This window comes from Excalfactoria chinensis, chromosome 8 (genome assembly GCF_039878825.1).
Source record: "Excalfactoria chinensis isolate bCotChi1 chromosome 8, bCotChi1.hap2, whole genome shotgun sequence".
Taxonomy (NCBI): Eukaryota; Metazoa; Chordata; class Aves; order Galliformes; family Phasianidae; genus Excalfactoria; species Excalfactoria chinensis.
Window position 1 is genome coordinate 13,989,689 of NC_092832.1, and position 19,964 is coordinate 14,009,652.

The 19,964-nt window shown below is 49.4% G+C and overlaps 1 protein-coding gene across 4 annotated transcripts; it reads right to left on the reverse strand.

Moving 5' to 3' along the window:
• Positions 1–292: 292 nt before the first annotated feature.
• On the reverse strand, positions 293–19,638 carry ZBTB37 (zinc finger and BTB domain containing 37). Of its 4 annotated transcripts, none has more exons than XM_072342779.1 (5): positions 19,548–19,638; positions 17,294–17,402; positions 14,774–15,723; positions 13,309–13,408; positions 293–11,199 (listed from the first exon to the last, which is right to left on the reverse strand). In XM_072342779.1, exons 3-5 carry the CDS (start codon positions 15,694–15,696, stop codon positions 10,711–10,713), a joined length of 1,512 nt encoding a protein of 503 aa, XP_072198880.1. In that variant the 5' UTR covers positions 15,697–15,723; positions 17,294–17,402; positions 19,548–19,638; the 3' UTR covers positions 293–10,710. The 4 variants fall into 4 exon arrangements, with proteins under 4 accessions (XP_072198880.1, XP_072198879.1, XP_072198882.1 ...); XM_072342778.1 differs by having other exon boundaries at positions 14,774–15,726; XM_072342781.1 differs by lacking the exon at positions 19,548–19,638 and adding an exon at positions 19,389–19,406.
• Between the last annotated feature and the right edge of the window lie 326 nt (positions 19,639–19,964).

A 19,964-nucleotide genomic window follows, 5' to 3' on the forward strand; every position in this document is an offset into this window, starting at 1 on the left:
CAGTGCTGGGCCCCAGGGCCATCTTCTGCAGTGAATAGCTGGTGGGTGAAGGAGCTGCCAAGCTCTGGAGCTCTACTTCCAGCAGCCCTGGTGTGCCCGCTGTGCCCAAGAGCTGAACTAGTGAAAGCCTCACCATGTAGCCAAGGCTGTTCAGGCTGTTGTCTGAGTAGTGAGCTTTAAACCAGCTCTGTCCTCTGAGAAACCTGCCTTTATGGCTGGGGTTTGCCTGGCTGGGAGGGAATGCTGCTAGCCAAGAACAGTCAGATACAAGAGACAGGCACAGAGCTGAGTATTAAACCATTTAATTCTCAAACCACTCACATGCATAATGTTCTTTTACACCGTGTTAAAAGAAAGAAGAAGAATGCGATTTGTTTTTTGATACAAACAGAAGTTCAAGTATACACTGCTAGAATTTTCCAAGATTCCTACCCAAGTTGCTAGATTTCTTTTTCATTCACATTGTTCTTAAAGCTGTCCGACGAGAGCGCTTTATGCTGAACTGCTGAAATGCAACTGTACGACTGTACAACCCACAACACCTCGGTCCTGTGCCCTGCCACAGCTCTGCTGCTCACACTGCAGCCACCATCCAACCCACGGGGCATGGAGCAGCGCGGGGACGGCTGGTGGGATTGCTGAGAACAGCAGGACCACGATGCAACCTTCTGCAACTTGCTGCAACCTGCTGCAACCTGCTGCCGACTGAGCGTGAGTACAGACTTGTTTTTTTCTTTTTCATTGCAACCAAGAATAAAATTACAAACAAACAACAATTAGTACAGCAGGAAACTTTCTGAACTGTGAGAATAAGTCTTGAGGGTGAGGACACGTGTATGGGGAAACTGTTGATCACAGCCTGAACCTCTGATTGACCGCCTGAGGCAAGCAGTGAGTCAGCTGTGGGAACACAGATGAAGGTAATTCAGCTGTGCTCCTGGAAGGGTTGGAGCTTGACTCCACCTCTCCTAGATCCCATTTAAGGGCTGACCACCACTAAGGCAGCATCTCTTTCTCTGGAGATCACTCCTTTGTGGGGTTTACTGCAAGCCTTCAACATTGGTGAGCATCTTCATTTATTATAGATCATCTTTCCATCATGATGATCTTTCTTAACGAAACATCTGTTTAAACCTCTGTTTACCTATTGGTTGTACAACTGTACAATGCGTGTCCTGCACATTTGAGTTATAGGCCTAGAGTCGATGATGACAGCACAGTTTCTCTTACAAATGCTTACTCTGCAAACCAGCTCTGAGTGGAATCAACAGGGGACACGTGAACTTGGACTATTATCATTTGTAAATACTCAACTGCTGAGGGCTCCATATCCACCATATGAGAAACCTCACACCCCCAGGAACAACCTCACCTTAGCACAGCCCTCTGCTGCACTGTAGCTGGGGGTACGGTCTGACCTTCTGGAAATGGGTTAAATTCTCCCTACAGGCAAAGGCGGTGGCGGGTTTTGTTTTTCTAACCGATTTACAACCAGATTGCAACAAGGCCCCCATCCTGCTGCTGCCTTCGGGTGGGACTCCTGCAGCAGCACGAGCCCAGGGGCACGCAGTGGGAGGTAGAGCTGCAGTAGTGCGTGGGCACCGCGCGTTGGGCACCGCCGCTCCCTGGGCTCTGGCTGACAGCGAGCCTCAACAGCAGCTGTGCTCACCTACCAGTTAAAGTGCATTTCTTCAGTAAAGGGTTTTTCTTTTTATTTTTTTTTTCCTTTTTTTTCTTTTTTTTCTTTTTTTTTTTTTTTTTTCTTTTCTTGAAGAGGAACCTATTTTAAAGTGCTGTTCTCGTTTGGAAAGGGAATCTGTTTAATTATAAACAAAACAAAAAAAATGGCACCTTTTTTTTTTTTTTTTTTTTTTTGCATGCCAGATCTGCTCCCTGTACGTTTGTACAAGACATAAAACCAGGGAGTCACATCTGCTGAGTAACGACCAACACATAAAAGTGTTATTGTTATTGAAGTTTATTGCTTTTTGCTGCTGCCTGCTCCCTTAGGGGGTGGGAGGGAGGTGGGTCCTCCCTCCCCCTTACGCCCTCGCTCCCTCGCAGTGCAGGACACGTAGCCCTGGGAGCCTTGCTGTGACACTGAGTGTGAGGTACAGACCCCCAGGGCTCACAGAGAGCTGCTGACACCGCAGGGTGCTCCCCAGTGCCATTTCCCTATAGCTCCCAGAGCCGCCCTGTGCTGCTGCCACACGGAGGTAAGGAAAACAAATCTGAAGTGAACGCTTTGCCGACAGCGTGGCAACCTCAGCACTCCGAGAGAGAGAGGTAGTTACTGTCCTGGGACTCTGCTGCTTAACACAACGCGCTTTCTGGAGTCATTGCTCAGAAACAGAACAGAAAAGCTCCTGTGCTCTTTAGTAAAGTTATCCTGGTTAAATCTTCCATCCTCAATTGTTCCCTCTAAGAAGCTCTTATATTTTAGAAATTGATTGTCAGTTTAGTTCATTAGGAAATCAAGCGTGATTAGCAAATTGTTATACAAAGCTGCTTAAGTATGGCCTCTGTGCAGAGCACTGGGCCACAGCTGTCCCTGTGTGCAGCCCTCGGTGCCATCTCCCCCAGCGTCACCATGTAGGGCAGCACTTTGTGCTCTCAGCAAGCTGAATGGGAGCCTTCAAAGAGTGATTGGTGTCATTCACAGTGTTGTACAGGAAAGAGGGGGGTGACGCTGGAGAAGGTGGGGGCAGAGAGCACCTTGGGCAACAACAGGGCTTCACCTCGTGTTATGGGTGGTGGAGAAGCGGCCGGAGGAGCACAGAGCTGTGTGTGATTCTCATCCTCAGTTTCCACCACCGAGGGTTCCTCTTGCTCCTCAGCCCATCCCAACTATCAGCAGTTCTACGTACACAAGAAGCGTGTGTTATTTAATGACAGCGTTCCCTTGTACTTTCAAATATCTCTCTGGCACTTGCCCTGTGCCAGCACAGCTTTTTTTCCAGGCATGAAATTCAGGGAGCCAAGAGGTGTTTGCCTTACTCAGGGGGCTGAACCAACAGCAGCTCCACTGCTCCCTGCGCAGGGCCAGAGCCAGAGCTGTCCTTCAGAGAATTGCACCGTCCCATTTTGTTAGTGTCACACCAGCTCCTGCCTCAGCCCTCACCTCTGTCAAGCCAATGGTTGTTCAGATACCAACTCCCATGCAATGGAGCATTAACTAAAAGCTTCACAGTAATCCAGAGTTTCCTCAGACATGTAAGCGCTAAGGAAATGGCATCACAGAGCACCCATACCAAACCAATGCCTGCAACACACCGACCCCAGACAAAACTCTCTGTATCAGGACAACTCCTGAACTTGGCCACCTGGGGAACTGGTGCAGGAACATCTCCAGGTGATGTTCCCACAGGGGTTTCCCAGCTGTGATTTCATGATTCCCCCCCGAGCCCCAGCACTTTTAATCCTATTTTGAAGCTGCTACTCACTGTATTTTATAACCATGAGTAACTCACCAATCTAGCTTCATTCTTACTTTATAATGAGTTTCACAGTTTCATGGGCCGTGGCCAATGGTACTGGGTTTGACTGCAAATGTAACAGGAAGGTTTAAATAAATAAGCTTCACTCAATTAATAATAAAAATAATGAAGACATTTAACTGTAAAACGGAGGGGGGTTAAGTACAAAACCCACATAAAGTTGGAAGCTTAACATAACTGACAGTCTGCAAACAAAAATACACTGATTTGTTTTAAAGTACTGACATAGACACCTGCAGAGACACGATTAACTCAGAGTATGTCAGGTTAAACGAGGAGTTACACAGCAGTATTTAAATGATACCTGAATACGTTTCAAAAGCTTAACTGATATGAACCAGGCAGCCTGTTAACAGCTGCCCATTGTTACACGATAATTCTTCAAAATAAAATACAAGTCTAATAGAAATATAGCTTGGCTTAGTCCAAGGAACACAGGCTGCTGCACTCGGGCATGGTGAGCAGCCAGCCTCTCCACAGACCACTGCAGATAAGATGCTATGTCACAGGTCTATCATTGGCAAATGAAAATACAATGATAATGCACGGGCAGGGTCGGAGCCTCTGCCCCTTGTTTCATACAGCACAGCACAGGGACAGGGATTCCCAGCCTTCCCCTGAAGGCCTTTGGTTCCCAGCTCCCACCTTGGGGCAGCTTCAGGCAGCTGGCCTGGGGGCTTCAGCATCTCCAAAGAGGGAGATCTCCCAGCCTCTGTGCATAACCTGTTGGGTGTTTGGCTGTGCTTGGGGTGAAGAAGCTTCTCCATTACACCTAACCTGTACGTCCCACTTATAAACTCCTGCTTGTTGCTGCTCCGTGCACCACGCGCCTTGAAGTGCCCAGCTCTGTCTTCTCTGCTCCCTGTCCTTCATTGCGGGGTTCACGTAGAAGGAACACAGCACATGGCACAGCAGGGCTCCTGCACTCAGCCCCAGTGCCCAGTGCCTGCAATCAGACATAGGTTATCTTACAAGCTTTTTATATTTGCCAGATCTGAACTCAGGAGCTAAAAATGGGACTGCGTGTACACCCCGAGCTGTGAGCACGCGCTAATCCTGCGGGATAGTATGAAGGGAACCTATTCAATCAGCAGCAGCAGGCAGGCGGCTCATCACTGCTCAGTGCAAGGACGCAGGGCAGCCTGCTACAAAGAGGCTCTGAGAGGAGGCACAGCCGCTGCCAAGCCTGCAGGAGACTTTGTGGTAGAGCTGGCTGCAGAATTTGTACCTTCCTTGGATAGGCAATTACTCCCCTGTACAGAATGATTAGCAAGATCTTATCTCTGACCCTACTTCCTCTTTCCATTGGTGACAGCAGACTGTGCCTCTCCATAGAGGTTACTGAAAAACAAACATGCTTTTTAACATCAGTCAGCAGCAAGTGCCTGTCTGCTACTGCACTACATTGGCCACTAAACCAGCTGTGTGGCCTTTCTGTAGCCCCTGGCTGTGCCAGGCTACATTCTGATTTGCTGCCCTCCCTCTTTTTATTTCTGGGCTTGTTTTCCACGAAACAGCTAAGTGCCATGAAGAACATGGCGAGTTTTAAGCCTCGATTCTGTTTAACAAAACCATTTCTCTGTACCTCAGGGTTGTTCAGAGGCCTTCAGAAGGCCCTGAAGACCATCAAGGATGGCTGTAATTGCTATGACAGCACACATGAGCCAGAGCCCTGCAGCACTGTGCCTGGCTGCAGCTCCTCCACCTCACTGCAAACCTCCCAGCCCTGACCCTTCCATCACAGCCAGGAACAGCAGGCTGGGGGAGATGGAGGCAGAGCCACTGGCAGCACAGAGACAGCCTGTCTGAACAAAAACTCCTCCCAGTCCCGCAACAACAAGGGAGGGCAGCAAACCCAGCCTCAGTTCCCCTGCAGGGAAGTCCTGCTTCATCCAGCAAAGGTAGCTGAAGTGCCTCCTCTCTGCCAGCTGCGCTGTTCCTGGAGCAACTCCTCCAACACCGAGTCAGACTGGGTGAGAAAAAGAACAGCGTTCAAACAGTAACTCAGACTGCCTCCCCTCAATCGAACCTTATCCAGCACATCTTAAACCTGCCCCAGGTTCCACATCCCTAAGATTCACCAGAGCAAACTCTTACACCTTACTTGGATCCGTATTTTCTGTCAATACAGATCTTTAGGAACTTCCACCTCAAATGGTTCCTCTTGTTTCCAAGATGCATCATTTCATAAGCTGTAATACTTTGGTTTACAACTGTATTAAAATATAAATTAAATAAGAATAATGCTAAATGAGCTTATATTGAAACACTTTATATATGTATGCATACATATGTATATACAGTATGTGTGTGTGCATTCCCTAATGACAGCTAGAGGAAGCAAAAGTCACTCTGCAAAGGCTTCTACTCTTCCAGCTAGCACGGTCAGCTTATCCATTGCAACAATTCCCTGTGCACGAAAACTAATGGAGCAGTGGAAGGTGGCACTGGTAAACAGCCAGATCGCACAGACGTCCAGGAACGGAAAGGTAATAAATTATAAGAAGCAGTAGTAACGTGTTCACAGTTGGGATGAGGATAATGTTATATGAAACCTGAATTTTCTACAGTCCCTAGGAATAAAAAAAACTCAAACAGGTCAGTGAAGATTACAGTCAGATACCTTTTAGTTCGACCTAAATAAAAGCCAACGTCAGATCTGACACAAAGAAATGGTACGAACCACGTGGCATTTCCCCAGCAGACTGAGCTCTGGTACCTTCAGATCAGCAGGAAGACCTCCAGTTCCTGTGTGGGACCAGCACGCAGCCCAGCCCTGCTTCCATCACAGCTTCCATTCTCTCAATGGCAACGTTCACAATTTGCACAGTGAAGCTGATCCAATCAATCCTATGCTCAGAAATAAGATGCTGCCAGGCCTTCCTCTCCAGGCACCTCTCCTCCAACTAGCAGCCCAATCACTGCAGCTCAGCCATTCCTGTACCCTCTGATTTTCCCTCTATTTCACAGAAGAGAGCTTTTCAGCAACAATACCGAGGTAGCTGGCGAGAGATGGCAGGACTCCTCAGATCATGTCAGAGTGGTAGCAACTCCACGGAAGACCCCAGATTTCTGACTGTGGCTGTGGTTATGGCTCAGCTCCTGGGGGAACTCTGAGCCCAAACCCAAAGGAAACACAAGACATTTCCTGAATGAAAGCCCCTGGTGGAAAGCCCCGGTGGTAAGCACAACACCGGTGCAACTCAGCACAGGACAAGCACTGGGGCCTGCCCCAGCACCAGCTCTCATTCTGTGTCTCTAAGTGTGCTGTCACCCTGCTGTGATGAATTCCCATTCCATGAGCCCTCTTTGCTTATCCCTCGCCAGCTGCTGGTACGAAACAGCCCTGCTTGCTGTCCCAAGCTCCTGTTGCAAGACGTTCTGCTTGTCTCTTTCCCAGCTGTTCCTCCCCAGAGGAAGGCTCAGCTTTTCCCGAAGCAGCAGCACAATACTAACACAACTTCCACTATTTTCACAGCTATTCACAGGAAAGCTGGCAGCAGAGGGGATGGTCCAAGCGCTTTGCTCTGCTGTCACTCAGGGCTTTCTGCAGGCTGCTGGAGAGAAGCGTTATGCACTTGGCACGAGGAAGGTTTCTTTGCCACAGCAAGGAGCTAAGAAATGTGTTCTCCCTCCAACACAGAAGCCTGCAGAAATAGAGGACATTCCCCCTGCTGCCTGAGGCAAGCAAACAAATGGGTTAGTGAGCCCCAACTCTGAAGCTGGCAGAAATGTTAAGTCACAGAGGTATCACGACGACACTTCGCTTCACATCCTCCTCGAGTCACAGTTGCAATCACAGTTTTGGCAAAGGGGAAAAAGCTGCAGCTAGACGTGGAAACGCAAAGCTGTGCCTCAACCCATCACAGAAGCATTCGTACTTGGAAAGCCGGTGTCTGTTCATCCACAGCTTCGGCATGATCGCAAAGAGCTCCGCAGTGGAGATGCATGAAGGACACCATCACCACGCCGAGCAGCTCCACCGCACTGGGAAAGCTCAGCTCTGGTTTTGCCACACTGCACATAACCTCCAAACCCTCATTCTCCAATCGCAGCCCTGTCTGCATGGAGGAATCAATCACTGAAAGAGAAGTTGGGCAAACAATTCCCTCCAAACCAATTCCCTCTCCTGGTGCAGATGTGCCTCAATTGCTTTCAGCACTGCTTGAGAAGACATCAGAGACACCGTGATTTCCACACATACATACATATACACATCCATTAAATGTACAGAAATAATATTAAAATGATTCCCACTACCATACCTTATACTGACTCTAGCTATAAGCTATAAACCTCACCTCGGTGAGGCCTGGGCAAGAATATTGGCTCTTTTGCATGCAATCAGAAATGATACAGTGGCAACCTCTGCACCAAAACAAAACAAAAATAAAAACCCCAACGAAATAAACCAAACCAGAGGAAAAAAAATAAAATAAAGACCTTTCACAAGCTTTGTTTTCAGACTAGCCTAGAACAATATGAAGGAACAAGGTCATGATTTTCACCAGGCCAATTGGAAGTAGTGAATCAGCCCAGCAGGATTCCACCGTGGGCTGTTGGATGCTCCTCCATTCACAGTATCAATACAGTAAAGAATAAAAACAAAAACCCAAGTATCTGCTCGAGAAACTCACAGCTATGCCATACAAGTAAGGCATTCACCATCTCATGTCAGCCCTTCTTCGCTACGCGCTGATGGATTGGTTGCCATCTGTTTCAGACCAACGCTGCTTGTATAGCAGTTACTGCACCTTCACCCTTCTCTTCACAGCAAGCTTAGCAGGGAAACTTTCCCACTATATTTATATATAATATATGTATATAAATAATTTTATGTTTGTTTTTTTATAGTTTGGTAGTATTCTTTTAAAAGTTCTATTTTAAAACACTTAAAAATCTTTTAAGCAACTAAAGTAACTTTTGACGCTCTCTAGTGTGAACAGGATAGCATTCCAAAGTCTTTCACTTTTCTCAATGATTTTTGGTAACTTCAAAAGCTATGACTAAAGCAGCATTCTCTGCTCTGCGTATCTCCGCTCCTCCCACACCTCGACTGCAATGCAACCTGCCTCAGCCACGCTCTGATCTCTCATCTTTTGTCACTGCGACTATATTGCTTGGCCTTTGATAGGAAACTGAATGGGGTGGCTGCTCAGTCATTCCCCACGTGATGATGGACTTGACAAGAGAGGAAGAAGGAGAGGAAGGAAAATGGAGGCGAGATATCAGTTTTCCTGTCCGAAATGCTCAGTGAACTCGTACTTTGCAAGCTCCCAGCTCAGAACACTGGCTGAGGTTCCTCTGAGGAGCACATCCCCAGTACAGCTGATGAACACCAAGCCCTTCCCTCCCCCGCACACAAAGAAACATTCATTAGAGCCACGTCTGCCTTCTGAGAGACATGGGAGGAACAGTGAGACCCCTCACCTGCACAAAGCAGAAGTGAGGTTAAGAGTGCTTTGCTCTTCCCCAAATGCTTGCCTTTAAGGAGATAGGAAAATGAACACAAGTCCCAACCCGGGCTGGGGAGATCAGGGCAGGGGGGGTGTTCCCCATGCCCACCAGGGCGCAGTCAGACAGCAGGACGACAGGACAAGCTGCAGTTTCACTTGGGAAGCCTGCTGCCTGCTAAGCCCACGCTGTAATCACTTGCCCGGCTTCCTTTGTGAACTCAGGATGGAATGTTTCTTTTTCAGTGTCTCATTGTTCCTCCCATCACCTTAAGGATCAGAACCTCATCCTTCCTTATTATACACAGTAGACATCCTCCAGAGAATCCCTTCAAACAAACGTCCTCTTCCAAACCCAATCTGCACAACGTGTCACTTATTTCTGCCTCCATCACGAACAATTCGGCACCAGAATCAAAGAAAACTCTTAAAGTATTGCATATTTTTAAGAAGACTTCTTCAAAAGATGTCGAGATATTTGCACTTCTCTACCTGTCCCATGCTTCTCCATTTATGAAACACGTAAGCACGTGCAAACACCTACAATACACAATGCAGGCATGTCTCTCTGGGTTTGCTAAACTTGCTCTAAACGTCAGAGCTGCTTAGAACTTGAAGTCCATGCAAGGGGACAGAGTCGTGATTGCCCTAGGAACCATGAAGTTTCCCAAACCCTTAGGAGGAAATAAAGTAAGGTTTTCTTTTTGCGTTTCATCGATACAAAACTTATCAAACTAGTTTGTAGAAACAAGTTTAAAAGCAACCACTCGTGATTGCTTGGCTGGGATTATAGTATTTCAGTAAACCATATTGCTGTTATAAAATATCAAGTGCGTGTCGAGGGGAGAGCTGGAGCGAAGGACAACTTTGGTAGCCAGTCTCTAACTCCTCAGTTCAGCCAGTCCACAAAACCTCATCCTAAAGCTTGGCAATATCCAAAGCATGGCCAGTGCACAGGTCTGAAGTCGCCCTGGCCTGCCCTGATCAGCACAAGCAATGGATGCCTCTCTCCAAAAGATCCCTCCAAACCTTCTTCCAACAACGTTGAGAGCAACGCAAACCTCACAGCTGCTAAATCTCACTTTCAGTAGCCTAAGCGCTTCCAATTTTGCTGACCTCTAGAACGAATACTGCTTTACAGCCATGCCCCTCTCTTAAGAAGGGGCTGGAGGCCACGCACCTGGGACAGGCAAGCCAAAAGCCCTAAAATAATAGTTGGAGTAAAAATGTAAAAAGAGACACACCAAAAATAAGACAGGGATAAATACAGTCAGGCAAGGCAGGTTCCACCAGGACAGTCTGATGTTTTTCAACGTGACAACTACCTGGGAAACGGAGAAAGGCGACTGCCCCCGGCCCTGCTCTCCCCTCAATGCTGGCTGTGGTGAAGAGCAGCCAAGCTCACCTGCGGGGCCACGATGCTGAGAAATAAAAAGGACTGTTGTCCCGGATCATTATTGAACATTACAAAACGTTAAAATCCTGTCGATCCCTGAATAAGAAGTTGATTGACACAGTTGTCTTGTTTCTCCCCAGGAGGAAGAAAGGGGAAAAACGGTTAACACTCAAAGTGTGTGTGTGTGGGTGTGGGAGAGAAAAGAGAGAGAGATTCTTCTGTTTTGGCAACATCTTGGGAGCTTCTTTCTGTCCGGTGGTGGCATTGCACTAATTACAGTACCAGCCTGCGATGTGAGGTCGGTGCTGACTCCAGAGCCCAAGTGGGAAGACATTCCTTTCTCCCCAGACTCCGCAGCCGCGCTTCAATCCGGCCCAGTAGTGGACACAGATCCCTGTGCCGTCTCCCCCACGGCGACAGCTTCCTCCTGCGGGGGGGACTCTTCCTCCGCCTGCCCCCGGGATGTGACGGTGGTCTCGGGGGAAATACTGTGAGGCCCCTCCAGAGGCATACAGCCCGGGTGGTTCTTGCGAAAGTGCTGGTTGAGGATGGCCTGGAAAGGGAAGCTCTTGCCACAGACGTGGCAATGGAAGGGCTTGTTGCCCGTGTGCTTGCGGATGTGATACTCCAGCTGATCCTTACGGGTGTACTTCTTCCCGCACATCCGGCAGACGAAAGGCGTGATGCCCATGTGCAGACGCATGTGCCGGTCCAGGCTGCCCTTCTGGTTGAAGGATTTGGCACAGTAAATGCAGGTGAGCCGTGGGTTGTAGCGGAACCAGCGCTCCGACACTTCCTGCTCCCGGAGATACTCCACGTAACCGCTCACTCCAATCATGGCCGATTCCTCCCCCTGCCCAGGAAACAACACAGATTTAGATAAACAAGCAGCTTGACAAGAAAGAAGGGAAGAAGATCTGCTGCTTCTTCCTCTAAGCCCCAGTCTAGTCCAGCACTGAAGCATGTGCCAAACCTAGAAATCAACAGCACTAATGTCTTCAACCTCAAGCACACATTTAAGTGCTTAACAGGAGCCTTGGGGCTGGAAACAAATGAGCAATCAATTAGAAACCTCTGCTCCACAGCCCCTTCTGCCAAGCCACTCACTAGGTCAGGGGAAGAAAATACTGCCTTTGTCAGAAGGGCACTCAGCCACTGATGGAGCTGTGCATCAAATGGGTCAATACGTGGTACTCTCTTATTATTGTTTCCCCTTAACTTTGGGTCAGTCTCACTGTGTTCTACTTTACTTATGAAACGTTAAAACAAAAGAGAAGAAAAGAAAAAGCCAGCTGATGAGCTTACAGTAAAACAAAGGTGGAGACTCCACATCTGAAACTCTTCAGGTGTCATTTCACAGGGGTTATCTATTCAGGTGTCATTCAGGCTTCATTTTATCATGAATGATGTTTGCCTATACGCTCATCCAATCCATCTACCCCTGTGTTATGGCAGGGGAAGCCACAGCATACAGAGCTAAGATGCCTGGTCCAAGACACACAGCCAGGGCAGCAGGCTGCCTTCTGAAGCCGGAAAGACAAACAGCCAAGGGCTGCACTGCTCTAGGTCAGCCACGGGCACTGCTTTCTGGAACTTTCCGGAGCTATCACATCCAGAATGAATGCAGGCAGATGGCCCCTGAATGCCTCCGTGTTGCAGGATGCAGTGTTTGCATCCCGTGCCTGTGGCATTTCCTGATGATGCCAAACACAGACAAGCAAGCAGCATAAGCACAGGAGGAGCTCCCCTCTGGCAGCCAGGGCTGGGAACATGCAAGCAGCAGCATAACCAAGTCAGGTACCCCTGAAATAGGCTGCTCAAGCAGTGGCAGGCTGCAGGGAACTAAAGGAGAAGCACCACGCTACAGTACTTTGCTTGCACTCTGCCACCAGACAGGGATTAAAGGCAAACTATTTATAACAGCAGTACAGGAACACCAGAAGAGTGAAAGGTGATAATACTGCTCCATATATGCTGAAGCCTACGGTTCTAAGTTTGAGGCCATCTCACTACATAGAAATAATGGCAGCTTTTCCATACTTGGAGCTAAAATTGCTTTTTATGTTGCGTTTGCCCTGGAGGGTTAGTTTGACCTGAAATTTTCTAGATGAATTCTGAGGACATAAAACAAACCTTCAGAAAAATAGGAACAAAAATCTGTTTTTTTGGGTTTTTTTTTAAGGGCACTAGGAAGTTAGCAGACAGAAATGGTAATTTTTATTCCTCACTTCACTCGGTCTCACTCAAGGTCAGAGCTGCCCTGCTAACTCCTCAACTGCTTCCAGCAAAGTTATTTGATTACAAACTGACACATTACTCATGTGTCAGGAACATGAGAGTCACACTACACGGTGCTGGGTGATGCACTTGCACTACAGTGTCACTGCAACGCTGACTGTATGCAAGAAAGAAACTAGACAAAGGACAATACAGTACAAACCCACGGGGTAAACCCACAGCCACCTGACACTCCACCCAAAAGCTCTACTGGTGTAGTACCGGGAAGGCTTTTGGGGATGGTTTTGATACCAGTAGGAAAAAGCACAGACGTTGCCACCCTCCAGCCCTCTATAGAAGCCAGCAAATACTTCCTCCTTCAGCTCAGGCATTTGTTGTCAGCACTTTAGCAGATACAGCTCTGCAGGTGAACCGAGTTTCTCTGCAGGAGTTGGTGGCCTGCCCAGAATGAGGGCTGGCATTTATGCCCTCAGACAACCAGAGAAACTCCTCATGTTTTCCGGGTATCTGGATGAAATCCCCAACAACAGACAGAATCGGTTCTAAATCGTGTACTGATGGCATGCAATCTGAGTGCACACAACTAAACCCTTTGCAACAGCAAATGGTTCTTGTTTCTCAAGCAGTATTGCTTGTAAATGCAAAACATTACATATTACACCACAGCACAGTCCCCTTTACCTTCAATGACAACATTTACTTGCAAACTTCTAGAGCTTCCTACCTGGGAACTGGGCTGCTTGGGCTCATCCATCCGCCCGGGAGACTCACTTTTTGATCTGTACCGCTCAGTCACAGCAACCATGCTGCCAGATGGGCTAAATCTGTGGGGTGGGGGAAGAGCGTAATGGAGTTTTTAATGGGCATCAGGTCACTGCGGTGCGTAGAACAACAGGTGAGCAATAGAGGCACCTGTCTAACATCTCTTCATCCTCACCAGCTAACACACGGGAGGTGGAACGCAGAACAGTGCAAGTATAAAGGAAAAACCAAGTCATTGTGGTCTGTAGTTTCAGTCTTAACATCTGAAAAATAAAACTGAGTCATTTGGCTTCCAGTTCAGTAACAGAGAGCTTTTTGGTCGCTACTGCAAGCAAATAAATTGATATGGGCCCGGTGAGCTCAGGAACTCTACATGAGAAGAAACTATTTCTCCCAGGGCATCCTTCACGTACCACCCTCATCCTCCTCCCCTCATGAGAGTGACACTGAGACACATCACAGCAGTGATGAAGTGGGTTCCAGGTAGGAGACAGCGGATATGAAATGCAATGCAAAAAGAGATGCTCAGGGCTAGGTGACCTGTGGAAAAGGGGTAAGAAGCTAGGAAAGGCTTCCTGTCCCACAGGCCAACTCAAGACCATTCCCACAGACTGCTCCACAGTGATGGAACATCCACTGTTTCCGGGTAGCTGTTCCCCTGTGGGACCAGAGGGATTGAGATGGAAGAGAACAGAGGCAGATGTGAAGGGAAATCTCCCACAAATCCATAACCTCACAGATACAAACAATCCACGCTTGATCAGCTAAGGGCAAGAAAACAAATACTGGAGCTCAGGGGAAGCAGATGAACAGAGAAACAAAACACAGAGTAGTTCACTACGTGTTACCAATGAAAGCTTTTTTCTCTTTCATATAATTGGAACAATAGTGGTAGCCAAAGGGCTGCCCACCTTGACAGCTTCAGAAGAGGCAAACCCGTTCCTCTTGACCTACAGCTGGTGGCCCGCTTGTCCCTAAAGCAGAGCACCCACCAATTCACCGGCTAGAAGGCATTGTTACAATGGTACTTTGTGTAACATACTGCATACAACCTCATTGATTCCAGTGCTGAGTGTGCTATCTGCTGAGGCTGAACTGGAATGTCACTCTTAGACAAAAATCCCACCACAGTTGGAACACTGAAAAATAGATTCCAATCTACACATCTCTAAGTGCTAAAACTCAAGCTCCCAATTGCCCTGCACCTGGAGAACCTGGTCTGATCATGATCCAGCCACAACATTATCATCAAAATCAAAACCAAACACTCTCTAACGCAATAGAAAAAATCCTTCAGCGCTTATGCTTAAGATGGCCACGTGAAATACCAGGGGAAGAGATCCAAAATGGATCAATCCAGGCAAGTGAAAATCTTGCTGAACCTCTTTGTACAGCTAAGGTCAGTAAATAAGCTAAAGAAAACTTACCTGTCAATCTCACTGCTGGTCGGCCTGACCACTTTGGCTCCGGAGGACCCTAATGCGTAAGTCTCTTGGCTCATTGATCCGTGGCCCGTGGTGTCAATGACCATAGCAGTGACCTCCTCAGCACTGCTGCCATCTTCTCCTGATGGCTGATTCTCTGTCCCCAGCCACTCCTCCAGGTTCTCCGTTTTAATGCGCACTCCTCCCAGTACCCGGACGTCATCGTCATTCCGTCCCCCGCGGTCTCCCACTCCTGTCTCGACATACCACTGTCCCGCTCTGTTAATCCGCAGGATGGGCTCCCTGCTTTCCACATCCGAGCTCTGCTCGATTATCTGAGGGCTGGTGGACTCTGCTGGTGGGCTGAGCTCCCGGATGTCCAGCACTGTGCTAACCTGGCCTAGGCGGCTCCCTTTCAGGGTGTTATGACGGGGGCTCAGGGAGCGGTTCAGATTTGGTGTCACCCGGTGAGACTCCGGGGGTCTCTCCTGATGTTTCGTCCTGGTCTGGCTCAGTTCTGCTTCCACCTCTGCCACATTGATTTTGAAATGAATTCCCTCAAGGATCTGCGTGCATTTGTCTATGATGTGCTGCATCTGCAAGAAACTGGCGGCCGTTAGGTAACTTATGATGTCGGCCAGCTGCAGACATATCCGACCAGTGTAGCAAAAGGAAAGGAGCTGCTCAAAAACAGATGGGTTCTTGATGACAGAAATGGAAACCGTGCTCATTTCATTCAAAGACATGTGGTCACGGAAGTAGGGTGAGCTGGCAGCCAGCACCACCTTGTGAGCACGGAAAGCTTGCCCCTGCACGTTGACCACAATGTCACACAGGCGACCCTGCATCCGTAGTTGATTCAGGTGGCTCAGGACAGAGTTACTGAAGTCAGGAATCTCCAGCTGAATGTTCCCACTCTTCTCCATGGCTGTCTCAGTTGCAGGTGTACAGCCCTACTGGCAAAGAAAGAAAAACGCCATCGTTAACAGAGCCGGGCTAACATTTGCATTTAGAACATCTTTCATCTCCTTTCATTCAGCTTGAAATATTGCAGGTTTTAGAGAGCTTTTCCAGCATTTAATTTACAAGTGGCTCGCAGCAGTTCTCTGATCTTTATGTTCTGTACACCACCTTTTACAAACCTTATGTTCAAACAGTCCCTGACAGAGTCCCTGACAGATCCTCATTCCCGTTCCCTGTGGCTTAAGTGCTCTAAACAGTTCGTTCTGTGAGCCTCAATAAAAGCCCATTTGCATTGTAAAAAGAACATTACAAAAAAATGGTTCAGGTTCTAAAAATAGGTAATGATTGCATAAGGGATTAAAATACTTAGCACTTCTACCTTCAAAGCAGTCGATGGGGGGAAGGAATATTATCACAATAATTGTCCTTTACAGGACAGGAATGAGGAAGGAGAGAGAATCTCTCTCCACAGAGCCTTTTCAAAAGCTGACCAGCGCTGTATTTAAACTGAAGGCATCTTAATCACATCATTAAAGCCAAAATATTTGTCATCTGTAGCACTTCCATCAGAGGGCAGAAAATACATGACAGGCCAGGGGAGAAAAAAAGAACAGCATCCAACTCCAAACACCGACTGATCAGACCTTCCGCCGAGCACGAATGGCTCTGTGAAAACAAAGCAGCTAACATTTGTGCACTTGGATATTGCACACAGCAAAATACGACTCCTGAACAATGAGGATTAGCAAACTAGCTCTCTTAGGTTTTGGGGGGGTTTGGTTGTTGTTGTTGTTGTTGCTTTTTCTTTTACTAAATCATCACATTTCATTTGGGTAAAGTTTGCAAAGGAGCCCTGACCATATATGGTAAAAATTCGGAATGGTCCAAAATTAGATGTAAACTCACACCAGAAAAAAAAACAGAAAGAAAGAGAAAAAGGGGATGAAATATCTTCATTAAAGACCACTGCTGGCATGAGCGGCTTCCAAGCCGGATGGCATCTGCACGTCAATTCGGCAGAGTGCTGCAGATAGCAAAACAATTTCAGGCAGTCCAGGAATATGGAGGCTGATAGTGCCCACTCTGAGAAAATCTCCCAATCAAAGGCACTAACACATGCTGAAACTTAAGCACACGTGCCTTTGAAGGACGGGGCTCTAGAGCTTCAACAGGGTGGTTTTTTTTTTCTTTCATGCAGGATAGTGCATGTTCATACGCCAAAACAGACTTTGTGCAAACTTGGCAAAATATGTTACTAAACCTGAAGCTGCAGAACAGCCTGTCAATCTTCTGGGGTTGTGCAAAGGGATTGCTACACGGCACGATGGCTGCGGGTCTACAGGGCGGATGAGATCAGGGTTGCAAAAAGCTGCCCAAGGTGCAACTTAACGACGCCACATCTGAAGGCTTCTTCTCCCCTTCGCTACGCTGGGAGGAAAGCAGCGGAACACACACGAAATGAAGAAGTAACTGTAGCACACAGATCGACCTCAACACCGCCTTCAGAGCAGAACTTCAAACACACAATAACAGGGCAAAGCAGCAAATCCGCTGTCTTACCTGTAACGTTAATGGTAACACACACCCGGGAGGAAACGGGGCTGGCGTCTTTCTGCTTTCCTTTTTCCTTCTGAGGTTGTAACGTCTGAAATCTTTTTGCCCCCTTTGCCTTTAGAAGGAAAAAGAAGAAAAATATGTAGCACTGAAGAACAGGGCTGTCCCTAACAGAATCAAGAACGTCAGGTTTCGTCGTGGTGCCGGAGAATACAGCTGCACTATTAGCTAACTAATACACAACGTCCCACCCCAAACCGCAGAGCCAAGGAAACACTGAGCCTTATCACACTGATATTTCCCCACCGTCTGCTCCGTGTTTGCATTTCATGGACAGTCATTAAAATAGGAAAATGGAAGTGCGGATAATCCAAGTCAAGTCATTTCCTCTCGTACGTGGCCGGTATCTCTGGCCCCAACCCTGCAGGCATTTAAATGCGCAGGGCCTTACTCACATCAGAGTTCACTTATACCATTAAAAACACACAGCTGAAATCACGTCAAGTATGTGCAAATGTTTACAGGACCGGGGCTCTGTAATCGCATAATCTTACCAGCCACCGGTTTCTAAAGCGATGAAATCCAAAGCATTCTCTTAACCAAGGCAAACAGACTCTCGCAGGAGCGTGGCCTGCACACATTAAACAGGGAGCACAGGGCTGGGACGCCTGGGCCAGCCAGGCCTGCAGGGCCGTGGGCCGGCCCAGCAACACACAGGGGATCCCAGGAGTTCTCAGGAAATCAGCTTGGAAAGCTCAGAGAAAATAAAAGGAAGAGCCAGCCGCTGAGTGCTGATGGGGGCTGTGTGCAGCCAGGGGCAGAAGTCAGCTGCTCCCCAGGGAGCCCCAAACTCAGCTTGATGTGCTTGCTCCAACAGCAGGGACGCATCGCTGCCTCTATACCGAAGGAGCAGCAATTTGTGACACGTTTTGGGGACGGTGTGAATCAGATGCTGGCGAGGCGTAATCTCCCTGCTCAGAATACAGACGCTGACCACGTAGGCACAGGATAACAAGCTTACATGGCTGGCAGTGCGAGCAGCCTCGGCCTTTGTGTTTCCTGGCACTGCACCGCACACTCCTCACCTGGAGGATAAGTGGGATCTCCTGCTGAGCGCTGCTCTTTGCAGACAGCGTGTTGAAGACGCTTATCTATTTTTAATACAATTTAAAGCGTCAGCAGCTGCGACTTGGCTTATCTCAGAAAACGCCTCTTCCCCCTCGTGAGGTGATTGCCACCACGGAACGCAGCAGGAACCCCCTGCCAGCCCTCCAGGCTCCGGGTGGAGGTCACACTGAGTGTATCTGTGTGTGGAAACAGTCCCATTTGGGCACTGGATGTATCGACTGTCAGGAAATGGTCAAACTTGAGAGACCAACGTCTCCCGTCAGGAGATTTGGGCGCAGAGCACAGCGGCAACAGAGTTGATTTGAGGAGAGATACGCTGTCACCAGCCAACCTGACGGCTTTCAAATCAAGAAGGGACTTCAGTCCTTCAAAACTCACTGTGAACTGTGAGATCACAGGATCATCAAGGCTGGGAAACATCTCTGAGGTGACCAAGTCCAACCGCAGCCCACCCCTGCTGCATCCCTTGTCCCTCAGTGCCACATCTCTGCGGTTCTCCAGCACGTCCGTGGATGCTGACCCTACAGCCACCCAGGATGCTGCCATCCTCATCCATCCCTCAGCCACGAGCGAGCTGCCACAAAGCTTGTTTTTTATCGAGTGATGACTCAAGGCCTTCTCCCCAGGAATGAGGCGATTACGGTTAATTTTTAGCCCTCACAGCTACGGAGAGCAGAAGCTCGGCGACACGAACCCGGAGGCGAGCAGGAACACATCGCTCCCTCGGCACACCGACCTCAGCACAGGGATCCCCGAGCTCAGCCCGTCCCCGCGCAGCACCCCCGACCCAAGCCCTACGGTTCGGGCACTTCCATGCCCACCGCCGCACGGCTCAGACCCTTCCCCTCCCTCTCTCCCTCCCTCTCCCCGGCCGTCCCTCCGCTGACACAACTCCGTGCCGCCCCTCGGGCCCTGCCGCCGTCCCCATAGAGCAAAGCTCGGCGCTGTCCCCCCCCCGCTACCCGGTGCGGACCCGCAGCGATCGGTCCCCTCAGCCCGCTCTCTCCCCGCACACCCGGTGTCACTGCCCCCCCGGCCCCCCTCCCGCGACAGCCCCGCAGGCAGCGCCCCGCTTCGGCACCTCGGCACCCCGACGCCTCCCCCCGCCCTCCCTCCTCCCCCGGCTCCTTACCGACACGGCGGGCGGCACAGCGGAGGCCCCGCCGGGGCTGCCGGGGGCACGGCGCGGCCGCGCTGTCACGGGCGGCCCCGCTCCCCCCCCCGCCCCGCCCCGCCGCGCCCCGCCCCGCCGCCGGCACCGACCTCCTGGGGGTGGGCACGGCCCCGAGCGCCGGCCCGGAAGCGAAACCGCCCCCCCCACCCCGGAAGCGAACTGCCGCCCGCTCCGCAGCGCGTCGCCATCCCGCCCCCGGCCGGAGGGAGGGGCCGCTCCGAAGTCACGTGACCGCATGGAGCTATATAAGGGGCGGGCGGGCACGAGGCCTGCCTTTCTAGCCGTGACGCGGGTGCGGGTAAGTGTGACTGGTTGTGTGCGTCCCCGGCGGTGCGCGGGGGGTTATTCCGCCCAGCCCCGCTCCGGCGCCTTCGG

What these genes read in the sequence shown, in the direction of transcription:
- ZBTB37 (XM_072342779.1), bottom strand. Translation starts at nt 15,696, where the DNA reads ATGGAGAAGAGTGGGAACATTCAGCTGGAGATTCCTGACTTCAGTAAC. An exon ending in ACCAGCAGTGAGATTGACAG is followed by an intron (nt 13,409 to 14,773) that starts GTAAGTTTTCTT and finishes CCCACCCCACAG; the next exon opens with ATTTAGCCCATCTGGCAGCA. An exon ending in CCAAGCAGCCCAGTTCCCAG is followed by an intron (nt 11,200 to 13,308) that starts GTAGGAAGCTCT and finishes TTTCCTGGGCAG; the next exon opens with GGGGAGGAATCGGCCATGAT.